The sequence below is a fragment of the Urtica dioica genome, chromosome 4, assembly GCF_054948205.1.
Source record: "Urtica dioica subsp. dioica isolate 48M chromosome 4, U.dioica_male_clone48M_v1_H2, whole genome shotgun sequence".
NCBI classification, from domain to species: Eukaryota; Viridiplantae; Streptophyta; class Magnoliopsida; order Rosales; family Urticaceae; genus Urtica; species Urtica dioica.
Genome location: NC_142759.1, coordinates 25,614,514 through 25,628,796, shown reverse-complemented (window position 1 = coordinate 25,628,796; position 14,283 = coordinate 25,614,514). Strand labels below are relative to the sequence as shown.

General features: G+C 38.6%; 2 protein-coding genes and 1 pseudogene across 3 annotated transcripts; 2 read left to right on the top strand and 1 right to left on the bottom strand.

Annotated features, from left to right (window-relative positions):
* The first annotated feature begins 127 nt into the window (after window positions 1–127).
* LOC149401378 (alkaline/neutral invertase CINV1-like) lies at window positions 128–2,745 on the top strand. The gene is made up of 4 exons (XM_089611058.1): window positions 128–414; window positions 929–1,341; window positions 1,712–2,004; window positions 2,415–2,745. Exons 2-3 carry the CDS (start codon window positions 955–957, stop codon window positions 1,865–1,867), a joined length of 543 nt encoding a protein of 180 aa, XP_089467184.1. The 5' UTR covers window positions 128–414; window positions 929–954; the 3' UTR covers window positions 1,868–2,004; window positions 2,415–2,745.
* A 2,645-nt stretch (window positions 2,746–5,390) lies between these two features.
* Window positions 5,391–10,695, bottom strand: LOC149401377 (structural maintenance of chromosomes domain protein). Of its 2 annotated transcripts, XR_016296763.1 has the most exons (7): window positions 10,513–10,695; window positions 9,673–10,287; window positions 9,424–9,593; window positions 8,842–8,924; window positions 8,541–8,700; window positions 6,051–6,270; window positions 5,391–5,949 (listed from the first exon to the last, which is right to left on the bottom strand). XR_016296763.1 is itself a non-coding variant. In XM_089613480.1 (5 exons), exons 2-5 carry the CDS (start codon window positions 10,257–10,259, stop codon window positions 8,605–8,607), a joined length of 936 nt encoding a protein of 311 aa, XP_089469606.1. In that variant the 5' UTR covers window positions 10,260–10,287; window positions 10,513–10,695; the 3' UTR covers window positions 8,378–8,604. The 2 variants fall into 2 exon arrangements, 1 of the variants encoding a protein (XP_089469606.1); XM_089613480.1 differs by lacking the exons at window positions 5,391–5,949; window positions 6,051–6,270 and having other exon boundaries at window positions 8,378–8,700.
* A 2,327-nt stretch (window positions 10,696–13,022) lies between these two features.
* On the top strand, window positions 13,023–13,568 carry LOC149401376 (large ribosomal subunit protein eL43 pseudogene; annotated as a pseudogene).
* The last annotated feature ends 715 nt before the right edge of the window (window positions 13,569–14,283 follow it).

The following is a 14,283-nucleotide window of genomic DNA, read 5'->3' as shown; positions in this document are numbered from 1 at the left end:
AGCTCATTATACCTTTGGGTGCGACTAAGTCGCACCCAAAAGTCCAACATCATACCTTTGGGTGCGACAAAGTCGCACCCAAAAGTCCAAAATATTTGGTCTAAAAATTTAGCGGGATTTTGTTCCCTCTTACTTCACTTCTAAAATTTCGTTGCCTCTTTTGCCAAATTCTATGCGATTAGAAGAAGAAGGGAAAGGAAAGAGAAGAAGAGAAAAGAAAAGAAGAAGAAGGGGGCTGAGCGGCCGAGAGAGAGAAAGAGAGATTGAGGGGGAGCGAGAGAGCGAGACTGAGAAGGAGAGCGACCGAGGGAGAGGACGCGCGGCCGACAGCAGCCACCGAGACCGAGCATCACCTCAGTCGCCGGAGAAATCTTAGCCGTCGGAATCCTCACCCGTACACTCTGTTTCTGCAAGGTAAAACCTATTTTACTGTTTTCTCAAATGAATCTGCGTTCTTAATATAATTGTTTTTGGATTATTTTATTTTAGTTTTGCAAGAGTGTTCGTAATGGTAGATCTCGATATACGTCGGAATATTCTCTCGTTTTTTAATTTGTCGAATCTTAATTTCGCAGTTTAAATTTTTCACAATTTGTGTCTTTTATTTTATTTTTGGATAATGTCCCTTTCTTGTCTGAAAATCACTACATACTTGAAAAAAATGAATTATCTTACAGTTACATAATCGAAAACTTTATTGCGAGTTAATGGAGCATTAGATTTCAACCTCGTTCCTGTGCTTGTCTTACTCTAATTAAGTTGACCTTTCCAAAAAAAAAAAAAAAAAAACTCACAAATCTCATCTCCTAGATTGTTAATTCAGTAAAAAAAGGGGAAAAACAAAGCTATGTCCCAAATTTGTCATCTCTTCTCATGTACTAAACAAGCTCTGTTCACTTTCCTCTTGCTGTGAAACAAACGGAGTCAGGTTTGGCATCAGAAGAAGAAGAAGAAATGGAGGGGACTAAAGAGCCGACGATGGGGATGAGGAACGTGGGGTCGGTGTGCTCGATCTCGGACAACGACGACTACGATCTGACGCGGCTCTTGGATCGGCCGAGGCTGAACATCGAGCGGAAGAGGTCGTTCGACGAGAGGTCGCTGAGCGAGCTGTCGATCGGGCCGGGCCGGGCCGGGCTCGACGGCCACGACAACTCTCCCGGCTACCGATCGGGCTTCGACACCCCGGCCTCATCGGCCCGGAACTCCTTTGAGCCCCACCCCATGATAGGCGAGGCCTGGGAGGCTCTGCGCCGCTCCATGGTCTTCTTCCGGAGCCAGCCTGTCGGAACTATCGCCGCCTACGACCACGCCTCCGAGGAGGTCCTCAACTATGACCAGGTCCGATTCTATTAGTGTCCCTCAAATTTTTTTCATTTTCCATTGTAAATTCCGTGTTCCGAGCGCAGCCTTAGAGAGGCTAGAATCCCGGGACCTCTTGGAAATTAACCGATAGGCCAACAATTCTTAGGTGTTTTCTTTGTCACTAGCCTCGAGTGACTAGTGCTGTAAAGTCTGTTTATTTTCTTGATACGATAATTTTGGAACCTGGAAAATTTGAGGGGTAAAAAGATGATGGAAATTTCCCTCACATTTCGGCCTGATCAATAGAGCAAAATCTCTTAAGTCTAGTCTTTTTCGCACAGACTTTTTTTTTAATATAGAGTTTGGTTTGGGATTTTTTTTTTATTTTATTTTTTATTTTTTGCAGGTATTTGTGAGTGGATTTTGTGCCGAGCGCGCTGGCGTTCCTGATCAACGGGGAGCCGGAGATAGTGAAGAATTTTCTGCTGAAGACGCTGCAGCTCCAGAGCTGGGAGAAGAAGGTGGACAGGTTCAAGCTCGGGGAGGGTGTTATGCCGGCTAGCTTCAAAGTCCTTCACGACCCTGCTCGGAAAACGGACACCATCACTGCGGATTTCGGTGAGAGTGCGATCGGAAGAGTTGCTCCGGTGGATTCGGGTTTCTGGTGGATCATCCTGCTTCGGGCTTACACCAAGAATGGTGAGATATTCCATAAACTGTTATGTTTTATTTCTCGGAATCTTTACTATCTTTTAATCAACCTTGTTACCCTATCTTTTCATCAACTTTTTATTTTTTATTATTATATTTTTTACCAAATACCTTTTAAAGAGCATCTATACTTTCAGTGTCTGTCAGATTTGGAATTGTTTCTTTTGCTGCACTGTGTGTCTATTTCAATAGTTGTGGTTTCTGTATTAGCTTTAGACATGATTTTGGTGATGTTGATAATGGGTATGTGTCTCCATGCATATTATATAACATTACATAAAAAATCACTGTTTTCATACTAGTACTTCTCAAGGGCATATACGCTAGTAGTTAGCCCTTTGATAAATTTATTTTATTGATTTACTAACCAAAGTTTCTTCCGGAATGATTCCATTCAGGGCATATACGGCTATCCTATTGAAATCCAAGCTCTTTTCTGAGAGGAGATCGCCGGGAAACGAGGGAGAGAAGGCCGGAGAAGACGCCTCGAGCACGCCGAGGTTGAGTGAGCGCCGCCGCGAGCACGCCGAGGTTGTTTACTTTTCATTGAATCTGGGTTTTGAATATTGAGCTTGTCCGTGTGAATTCTTGGCCGTGTGAATTGTTTGGCTTTGGTGAAGTTGTGTGATTCATTTTGAGTTTGATTTGGCTGTGAATATAAAACCCATAATCTGAGAATTGTTAGTTTTGAGTTGTGATGTTGAAATTATAGTTTTAGCTTTGTTCGGACTCGTTAATATGGTCGTTAAGCGTTGCATTGTTATGAGTTGTTGTCGAAGGTGAGGCTCGGTTTTAGGTGGGCTGAACAAGGCTCGGACCAGCAGCTTTTTATTTTTATAAATAAATTAATAATCGAAGTCACTTTTAAATCAGGTGCCAACTAAATCATAGTTAACAATTACATTTTTCAAAGATTTAAAGTCACTTTATAATAGAGCGACGTCTAAAGTACTATTTTTTCCCCCCAAAACTGACTATCGGGTGCGACAAAGTCGCACCCAATGCTCTTTTACCCGCCTTTTCAATGGATTTTTATGACATTTTAGGTGCGACTTTAGGTGCGAAAAAGTCGCACCTAAATGTCGCACCCGAAAGTCATGACTTTTGGGTGCGACTTTTCGCACCCAAGACCTTTAGGTGCGGACTTTCAGGTGCAGAAAAGTCGCACCCAAAGTCGCACCCAAATGTATCTTTGGGTGCGGAAATTGACTTTTGGGTGCGAAAAAAGTCGCACCCAAAGGTCTTTTTTGTACTAGTGAATTTCTATTATGTTCCGAATAAATGGTGTTTTAATTGTTTTAAAATGAAAACGTCAATTATAAACATATTAAAACAAGAAAACATATTCTCGAAATAAATCCTAAATTCTCAATCCTCTCTTTACGACTAAACCAAAATTTCGTAGGATTTGTGGAACGACAAGTGCTTCTACCGCGAAATAGTGGTTTACAAACGAGTCGTACATACTCGTAACTCAGGCGAAGCAAATTTTTTACATAAAAGACTTTGTCAAAGGTGGCGAATGGGAAATCGTTGAAGATTAAAATCATCGAGGGGATTTGAGACATTCTTGAAGTTGACGCCACCACCTCGGCCTTAGTTCCATTGACAATACAATTGTCAGACATCGAGCTTCTGAATCATCCATGCGAAACAGCTGAAACTGAGCTTGTTACTGATGTTGACGATGATGAAGAAGATGAGGCACGCGTCGTTTTTGAGGGAGAAGATGTTGATGTCGATATAGGAGCTTGTTACTTATATTGTTTTCAACTTATAGGATGTCGATTGCCACTAGAGCAGGTGGAGGCGAGGATCCCCCACAGACACCAGGATTCGCCGGTTCTAAGGCTACACGGGGACCGACGAATGGTACAAATTTTGAGAAAGCATTGAGAGGAGTCGAAGGTGCGAATGTTGTTGGCTACGACCCGATACAGCAGACGTTCTATCAAACCGCAAGGGAAAAGAATAAGAAGATCAGACAGAGTATTCTCCATACGCCTGGGAGTCTATATCAGCGACTTGACTCTAATGCACATCTCTGCCTGGCCAGACGTATCGCTTTAGTCTGTCGACGCTATTTTGACCGGAATCCATAGTGAGTTCACTTTTGTGTACAGAGATCCTGAGACTGGCGAGGTACACTCAGCAGATTACTATCAAGATGATATTGACGCTGCTATCAGTCGCGATGCCAAACGAATTTTTAATTATCGAGGAAGTTCATACTCAAATTCTACGGCCAAAAAGATCTCGCCAAACAAGAAACGCCTAAGGGCGTGAGTCAGGCTGATTGGGAGAAGGCAATAGAGAAGTTTGATATAGAATAGTTTAAGGTAATTTTTTTTAACTAAATTGTTATCTTCTATGATCTCGAATTAACTCGATTTACGTTTTGCAGAAAGCGTCTGAACGCAACTTAAATTAACTAATGCAGTTAAGATGGTTGTTCAAGTTTTAGGTTAAGCAACTTGTGGAAAAATTGATTGTTTTATCAGATTAAATGCAATGCTATGGAGACAAAACAATCAAATAGAAAAAAATAAAGGACACATGCAAATTGGTAGCCCTGTTCGGTATAACGACCTACTAAGGGGGATTGTGACGTCCGGGTAAAAGCAATCCACTATCTCAATCAACCACGACTATAGAAATATTAAGTTAGACAAAACTCCTCTTTGCTAACACTTCCCTTTAATGGTTATCTCCAGTAGGTATGGATTCAGGCCCGCCTTCAACCAGAGACTCTTCTCCCTGTTTTACCCCAATCTTGCACCGAAGATCAATAGCACACCTATGCGACACACGATCTCAAGCTTAGTGTGACGATACAAAAGCTCTGAGTTAATCAATGCCTTGCATGTTGTCGATGAAGTTCTCTGGAATGAGAAGACATGCAAAGATTTTACGACTTCGTAAATAGCTAAACAGTCGAAGAACCTCGTTTACCAAAGATACAAACCCTAGGTGGATTTATATATGGTTAAGTTCTGGATTCTGACGCGGAAACAATATCAATGAATCCCTGAAGATCCGAGATTACATCTCCAAGTAAATCAGTTAACTAACCAACGTGGTAATTAAAAGATTTTTGCATATGAAAAAAGACGTAACTGCCCTGACTGCATGTTGCATAAGTTACTTGAACAACTTGTAGACGCGCCGGCTTGAACAACTCTGTTACAATTTGGTTTGCCAAATAAACGATGCCATACAAAATAACAAGAATCTCCGCCTTTGCATTTTATGGTAAAACAAACTTGATCACTACGCAGAGTGTTTCCAGCAAATAAAAAATATTTCCATGTTCAAGCAAAAATATTCAAGTAAAAGCATAGTAAGCAATGTTAAGGCCTAACTATTACAACCCAAAAAATAAAATTCTGATCGACTAAAATACTACCCTTTTTTGCTATAAAAAGGAAATCCAAGGAAATAAATAGTCTAGGTTAATGGAATATTCTCAGTTGTAATAGCTATTCTCAGTTGTTTATTTATGTATTTATTATTTTATTATATATTATCTAGTGGTCGGTTAGTTCCTATATATGTGCATCAAGTTAAGAACAGTTGTTATCTTGTAACCTGATTCTTGTAACCCTATTTAAGCAGTCGATTATGGCACAATAATATTATCAAACATTTTCTAGATCAAACCTTCAGAAGCACAGTATATACGTAGCCCATATTTAGCTCACACATGTTCTCTTTTGTCCCTGAGAAAATCTTATCTTTCTTCTATTTGGTTCCTCGTGAATATGTGTTTTGTACATTGTGATTCTTAGAAGTTAAAATGTTCCTAAAACGTAACTTGTCCTCTTAAGTATGTGTCCTTAAGAACATACCACCCCAAGCAAAACCTGTTTACCGAAACAGTACTGTTTCTCCTTAGTTGACTTGTACAACAATGTTTCTCAAACCTGTGCTCAACTGCATATACAACAAGGCACAACGAATCGAGCACAGAGATCAGTACCAAGGATTACAAATGCAAAAGAAATCCAAACTGTTCAGAGGGAAGGAAGATATACCTGGTAATCCAAGCGAGAATACTTTCGAGCACACCTGATACAAATGATGTGCAATTGAGATTTACAAACCATAAAAATGTACAAAGAAAATAAGAAGAAAAATAAACCGAAAGCATGAATTGTTATTTGACGTGTCATGCCTCGTGAGCTATGGTGCGAGACGTTATTCTATTAAGACGATGGCAATGGGCTTCATCTTCCATGGGCAAAGTGGAGGAATCTGATTATAGAAGAACAAAGAAGAATATTAGAAACCAGCATAAGAAACCCGAAATCTTAAAGGAATAGTATAACTGTATGTCACATATGTATATATTCTACACATGTTACACTCCTGCAAGAGAATATCATAAGAAGATCCGACAACAGAGCCACATATAGAATGCGTAACTTAACGCTCAAGCTTCAATATCCCAATACACCACTTTGATCATGAAACAAAGTACTGTCGAGGCTTCTAAAAAATCTAAACAGAAGCAAAATCCGGTTACAAGCAAGTTATCAACTTTATTTGGAACTAGAAATGTCAAAATCCGAGAAGGACATACATGTCCTTAACTGTAAAGGCTCTCTTACGAGAACCAAAGAATAATGGCAATCTAAAACAATTAATGGAATTGAACTTTGTTAAGAATCTACAGCTACCAAAGGCTTTGACTAAAAAATTGCACCGAGTTGCATCATCATGTCACAGCCTTTCCATATTTAATCTTCAGCACACAACATGTTCATCAGAACCTCTGATATTCATTGATAAACAGATATAAAATACTAGGATAACTGAGTAATCGAGAGACGAGTAATTCTTCTTCTACCAAAAAGGAATCTCTTCATTTCCCTCTAATTTTCTCATATAATTTTCATGGCTTAATACACCCTAACTCTACCTATTTGTAGACTAAGATGTCATCAATTTATCTTAAACCACTCCTTAACTAGTAGCTAAAGATTACAATTGCCCCACAGCCACTAAGATCTTATTGCGTGTTAACAAAAAAGTTGTTGGAGTTGTCTGAAATTGGATGAAAAAGAAACTAAAAACCTAAGGAAAACAAGCCAGGTGTGTATGCGGGTATGGACACCCACATAAACATCATATACAGCAAACTATAGATGTTTGCTTTTTACAAAGCAATTATCTAACCGGAACATTGATTCAAGATGGTAAGGAAAACTCGAAATGAAACAATTTCTGAATTTCAAGCCTCACAGAAGTAAAGAAGCGCCAAGTTACTGGACAGCTAGGTACTACCTTCTTAGACACTACGAGGATTTCAACCAGATAACGTGACTTAAGGGATTTACATTAATTTTCGATCTCAATTTACCGATAAAAAGGTTTTAAGAGCTTAAACGAACAATGGCAGAACAAAATTCGGCAAATACAAAAGGTATAGAACTAGTATTTAAAATTATAAAAAAACTTACTTGACCCAGAAACTCAACCTTCAGCCCTGCTGTTGAATAAGTCTTTCCAATGAACAACATGGCTCACAAAATGGTAAGCTCCTCTCAGTGTATGCTGTAATTCTTCTCAAGAACTTCTCCTTACACGAATACATATTCACTCACCAATGGCTTCTCCTTAATCCAAACCGAATGGTTTTACTTTCTTGTCGCACCAATCACTTTACAAATTACAATTGCCTATTCCGTCTAAGGAATTAAACGAGTAAGGCCAACAGAGACATTACTTTCCATCATTGACAGGCACTTGGCAGCACAAGGAAGCCCAATGAGCAACAAATCTTAGTGAATCTAATCCACGTGTGTTTGATTCTACAAAACTAAAATTCGCAAGTCTAACTAAGCTTTTAACATGACCAATACGTGCTTCTGTAATTTGTCTTCCTGTACTTAGAAATGGTATTGCCACCATTTAGCAATTCCTAAGGAAGTTCCATAGCCAGAGTTGTATCGACCATAACACAAAAGAAAAAGTGATATTTTCTGCGTCTTGTATTCTTTTCTAGCAAAATCATCTGCTAGGCGTTCTCAACGAAATTTGTATATACGTGCAACTGTTTTTATTTCTACTATTATTGGTTCCTCGCTGAACTCTCCAAATGTTTCTATAAGGAAATTCAACCAAATCACATGTTGGTTGGTCCTTCGTGACATATCGTGCCCCAGCCACATGAGATAAAAAGTAGACCCAATAGCAACAAGAATTAATTCTTACCAACTAACCCACATCCTTAAACCGAGCTTCCTAAACTATTTTGCATGTAAGAACAAATGAGAGAATACCAGAACAATCCAAAAGGACAGAAGTAAAGTTCATTCAGAAACGAAAAATAGAAAGAATACGAATAAAGATAGTATGCTAGTTATAAATTTTGATGCATATATTTATAGTCGCAAACACCAAGGAGCCGCACCATCAAGCTACTATGAATTAAAAATTAGCTAAAAGTGCATAATTTAAACTCGCAATAAAACTATAGATGTCCCAAAATATCCATAACGAGATAACTTTCAAATACAAACCTAAATTTTTCTAATCGGTTGCACCTCGGGATGCCAGCTGGTACATTTTGAATAATGTGGGGAACTAATTCATGTGTCCTTGAGCTCGTTGCATATCATATGCACCCCAAGAACCAGGTACACCTCCGTATTGTGGATAAATTTCAGCGCCACTCTGAGCCTGGAAAAAAAAATATTATATAATAAAATGGTGGCGCATTCATCATAAATATCAAAGCAAAAAAGGTGATAAATTCATTGCAACAACAATTTTCAGCTTGATTTACAGGGCTCATGAATAAATCAATATAGAAAAACTTACAGGATTCATGCCATAATTATGAGGATAATGGGTTCCTGCATATCCTGCTGTTCCATCGGGATTGCCATAGTTTACAGGATAACCTACACCATTGCAATGAAGGTACTTGAGAAAAGAATCTAGAACAAAGCCAAGGAGGAAATGGAGGAACTCAACCCCTAAACCTGTTATCTGCTTAGCTAATAATACACAGCCCATGTAGGATTAAAAAAATATATATTTCGAGTTAAAGGGTCTGTTTGGTAAATGGTGTTTTGAGTTATGAAAAATACGAGGGAAAATGAAGAGCGATAGTGAGAAGACAGACTCAAACATTGGGACCCATGCGTACAAATTTGGGTGGATTTCATATTCCAATAGAATCCTCATTAGATATATATTTTCCCTCTCATTCTCCTTTGCCTCATATTTCCCTCAATCCAAACAACACAAGGAAAATAGGAGGGATTCCATTTTTCCGTTCCCTCCTATTTTCCAGGTTTCAAACACACCCGAAGTGTGGAACCTTAAATCCCTATAAGCAATCCGCATATCTATCTATCTACCAAGTAAAATTAGAAAAAATAGTATGTAATCAGAAACCTGGATTTGCAGCAGCAACGGCCGCGGAAGCTCGTGCTCTCTTTTCCGCATTAGCCAATTCCGCTCGAAGCTTCTCCAACTCTCTAGCCATCGAGATCAGCTTCTTCTCCATGACCTGACCGTGCTCGAAATTCTCCGAGTAACCCTTCTTCTCATACTCAATGGCAGATCTGTAAAGAAGCCAAAAACCAATCAATGAAACCACGAAACAGATACCCAAACACGATTAGGAATAATAATCACCACCACCTAGCGCGTTGCAACTCCTGCTTCATGGCAGCGATGTCGGCGCGTAAAGCCGGAGCCTGCTGGAGATCGGCGGTGATCCTCGCCAGATCCTGAGTCATCATCTGAATTTTTCCGGTGAGCTCTTGCCTGACGCCGGTGAGCTCCTTGATATCCGAGCTGACGTGGTGAAGCTCGGCCCTCATTGCATCGACCCCGCGAAGATCGGCTTCCAAGCGCCGGGACTTGTCGTAGAGCTCCCGTAACTGGGCGTCCTTCTCGGCCCTCACGGAGTCGGCGTACCGACCCACGCGCTGCAACTCCAGCTGCGAGACTTCCAGCTCCTGCTTGAGAGCCACGTGGGTCGCCGCCAGCCTCTGGTTGTCCGCCAGAAGGGAGTGGATTTCTTGGTGCTGCCCCGCGACCCGCTCCTCGATCATGGCCGGGTTCGGCGCCAGGGCTCGGTGGTGCTGACCCATCCCGAATTGGGCCTCCCTCATCTCGTCGAACAACGCGTGACGTGGCATACCCAGGCCTCTTCCCAACGGAATTCCGTTGTGGTGAGAACCTCCTTTCATCGGCGGCGGTGGTCCGCGATTTCTTCCGGACATTATTTATTTTAATTGTTATTATTGTATCCTGAATGAATTTGCGCATGGGAATATGAAGGAAAAAAAATGTATTAGTGACAAGATAGTTGAACATACGTACCTAATTCTAGGTCAATCGAACACAAAGAAAACTCAATTTTAGGATTTTCATGAGAAATAGAAATAAAAACGAGTCACTGTAATAGAAACGGATCATGAATTTGTGGATTGGAGTCAAGGAAGAGTGAATATGAGGAATAACCGAATAACGGACCTTGTTTGCAAGAGCAAAAGGTTGTTCGCTCCAAGGTTACCAAGAAATCAAAAAGGGTCTGAAGTTTCCGGTTAGTAAAGCATATGGAGCTTTGAAGATGACGATGATGATTCTCTCTCTCTCTCCGTGGCGTTAGACACAGCCCCGGAAGAATTTTGGCAATGCTACGCTTCTTATTCTTCTCTTTTTTGTTTATATACTTTATAATATAATGATTATAATCTATCTTTTTCTATATAAACTATTTATTTTTTTCTGTTAAAAAATAAACTATTTACCATGTTCTGTGTGTTAATCGTGTTTTAAAAAATAACTATTATAATCAAATCTGATTATTTATTAATTATATTTTAAGTATAAAATCAAATTTGATCGTTTATTTTCTTACAGATTTATATTCGTTTAAATTAAATTATTTAATAGTCGTGTTAAATAATTTATTTAATCGTGTTTATACATTCAGATTCAATTCATTGTGATTAAATTATCAAAATCATACTAGTCATAAAAAAAATAAAAAATAATCTTAACAAATAAAAATATCTCAAACATAGTACTTATATGAAAATAAGAATCCAAAATACAATCATCTTTCACATAAACAAATGGAAAAAAACATATAATTAGTTTTAGCCAAGACGAATACTTGAACTTTAAGATTGTACATCCTCGTCATGTAACTTAAATAAAATACGATGCATATAATATAATTAAAATTAACTATGGCTCTTTAAATCCAATATCTTCGTGCATATATATATATATATATATATATATATATTTATTTATTGTTCGACATCAAAATTATAAGAATTATAAAAATTCAAAGGTTATATATAGTAAATGATTGATTGTTTGATATGTTCCAATGACACTATTGTTATGAGAAACATAACTAGACATGTTAATTAAATTACTAATTGAAAACAACTGAATTGATGGATACGATGAAAATACAAATGTTATTGATCTCGTGAAATCAACTAGTATATTATTGGTTATATGTTATCATACGTGAATTGATATTGGTACGAATATATCTTATTTTCAACCTCAACCATATCTAAATTGATTGAAAATTATAAGTTGTTCTGCGGCAATATAAATGTCAATAACACTTTTTATTCCATCATATTTTCTAATACCCATTTTATGTTTCGCTTATAGTTATCATTTTATATCTTTTTCCTTTATATTTATCATTTTACATCACTTGTATATGTATAGCAATAATTTTACATGTATAGTATTAATCGTGTTTAAATTGGGTTGTAATCGTGCTATTACTCGTAATCATTTTAGTTGAATCATATTCATGCAGGTCGTAATCGTGTTTCGTGTCGACCATTTAATAATCGTGTTAATTGGATTTTAATCACGTCACCGTAATCGTGTTGTTTTAATCCATTATTTATTCATGTTAGTGTGTTCGACCTAATTAAGAACCGACTCATTATTGAGATCCAAATCCACTTTAAATCGTGTCGTAACCATTTCGTGTTTCGTGTCCAGACCAAATTGCCATCCCTAATCGTATATACATATATTTATTTTCTTATTTTGGATTTGTTCATGCAATTTAGGTAAATAAAACAAATTAAAACAATATCTTCAACTGTCCATTGTGGTTTGAGGTTAAGTGACAACCGCCTCCTCCCATAGGGTTTGAGACTCTGGTGGTCTTAACTATCAGAAGACTCTCGTCTTGAGGGGAGGTTTTTTTTCTCTGTTTTTTTTTCGATTTTCATCAAGATTATCATCATATGGAGTTTCTTTACTCTTTCACTGTTGTCGTCTGGAGTTCAGAGTCGTCGTCATTCCCGCAAGTACGAGTCCTTCTCTGTCGTGCACACCAACATCGACCGAGCATTTCCAATAGAAGATTTTTTATTGACATATATCTAACTTTTGTACTACCAGATCTTTGATCAGAGTTAATTTTAATTCCATTCTTTAGATCTAAACCTTAGATCTGAGAAATGGTTTGTTTTCTTTAAGTGTGGATTTCAATCGGATAATGTCCCATAGAACGCAATTGGCAACAAGCGATGATTCGTGTTACCTAAAAAAACTGGTAAGTATTCTTATTGTATTATAATTGTGTTTGTGATTCACTATTCATCTTTTTTTTTTTTACTATTATCAATATGTTCTTGTGGAGCCCCCGTTTATCAATACATACACACACACACACACACACACACACACACACACACACACATATATATATATATATATATATATATATATGAGAAATTGGCGGCAAAAATATTCAAAGGTTTCGAGTTGCAATTTAATACTCAATCTTTAAAACTTACGGGAAAAATACCCAAAGACACATATTTGTATCACCGTTACTACTTCTCACGTTAAAAAAGGATGGAAAACATGTGGACGCACCAAATCGTTTCAGAAGATAATTTTAAATTATTTTGTATTGGATAATCATTTAAAATCATTTTATTTGTATTTGTTAAAAAAAAAAGTTTTGAATCATTTTAAAACCATTGAAGCCTTTCGCCATGACTAAGAGAACTAAGAAGGCCGGAATTGTTGGGAAATATGGTACCCGTTATGGTGCCAGTCTGCGTAAGCAGATTAAGAAGATGGAGGTCTCTCAGCACAACAAGTATTTCTGTGAGTTCTGCGGAAAGTACGTCGTGAAGAGAAAGGCTGTCGGAATTTGGGGATGCAAGGACTGTGGGAAAGTGAAGGCCGGCGGTGCCTACACCTTGAACACGGCCAGTGCAGTGACTGTCAGAAGCACCATCAAGAGGTTGAGGGAGCAGACTGAGAGTTAGATTCTCACTCTTGTTTCGGTTTTTAATGTTTTGCTGTCTTTGTCGAGCATAGAGATTAGTTTGAAAACAGTTTTGAGGGTGTTGTGACCCTTTTTGTTTTCCTTCAATTCGAGAAGATATTCAATGTTCTATGGATCACAAATATTTTTAGCTGTTAAAGTCGCATTTGGATTGATTATTGGTAATGCTCGTTCATCTTCTTGTTACCGTCTCTTAACATAGCTCTGGTTTTTATGTACACCACGATTCTCAGCATATGTTTAGAGAATGTACACCCCAAACAGTATACCAACATTTCTTTTGCTTGTTAAAAAAAAAAACCATTGAAATCCAGTCGTGGGTTTTAAACTTCCTTGGTGCCAACAAAATCTCCACCGTCCTTGACCTCGGCCACCTCCTGTCCCGCCTCCGCCGACGGCACTGTCTCCGACCTCCGCACCCTCGACAACCTCCGCCGCCTCTTCGGCTCGTGCCGCCGCCAATCCCCTTCCTCCGTGCCGCCTTCCTTCGCCAAGGAGAGCTCCGAGTAAGTGCTGACAATTTCTTTGCCGTCGGTGGTGGAGTTGGAGATTTTACAAAAAAAAAAAGTGAGATCTGTGTTTTTTTTTAATATCAATTTTAGGTTGATTTGGGGTTATTCTCAAATCAACCTAAAAAAAGTTGAGTTGGAGAATGAGAGGAATAAGTGACTTCGCAGATTCAAAACCCGAGGGCGAAAGTACCGAAGATGAAACTGTTCCACCCACAGGTGGAGAGGAAGAGGACGATGATGCCGAAAAAGGCGAAGGTATGGAGGAACTCGGCTCCGATGCGCAGAAGCGGAAGCGGCAAGGTACAGATGAGATGGACTATGAAGAAAATTCCAAAGGGGAAGAAGATGAAAAAGAAGAAGAGGAAGAAGATGAAGCAGCGTATGAAAATGACGGTGATACAAAATAAAATGATTTTTGTTGTAAATAAATTGGTATGC

Excerpts from the sequence above, each read along its gene's own strand:
- LOC149401377 (XM_089613480.1), bottom strand. The coding sequence starts at position 10,259 with ATGTCCGGAAGAAATCGCGGACCACCGCCGCCGATGAAAGGAGGTTCT. Across the intron at positions 9,594-9,672 it reads CAGGAGTTGCAACGCGCTAG|ATCTGCCATTGAGTATGAGA; the intron begins GTGGTGGTGATT and ends GCTTCTTTACAG. Across the intron at positions 8,701-8,841 it reads ATAATTATGGCATGAATCCT|GCTCAGAGTGGCGCTGAAAT; the intron begins GTAAGTTTTTCT and ends TTTTTTTTCCAG.
- LOC149401378 (XM_089611058.1), top strand. The coding sequence starts at position 955 with ATGGAGGGGACTAAAGAGCCGACGATGGGGATGAGGAACGTGGGGTCG. Across the intron at positions 1,342-1,711 it reads AGGTCCTCAACTATGACCAG|GTATTTGTGAGTGGATTTTG; the intron begins GTCCGATTCTAT and ends TATTTTTTGCAG.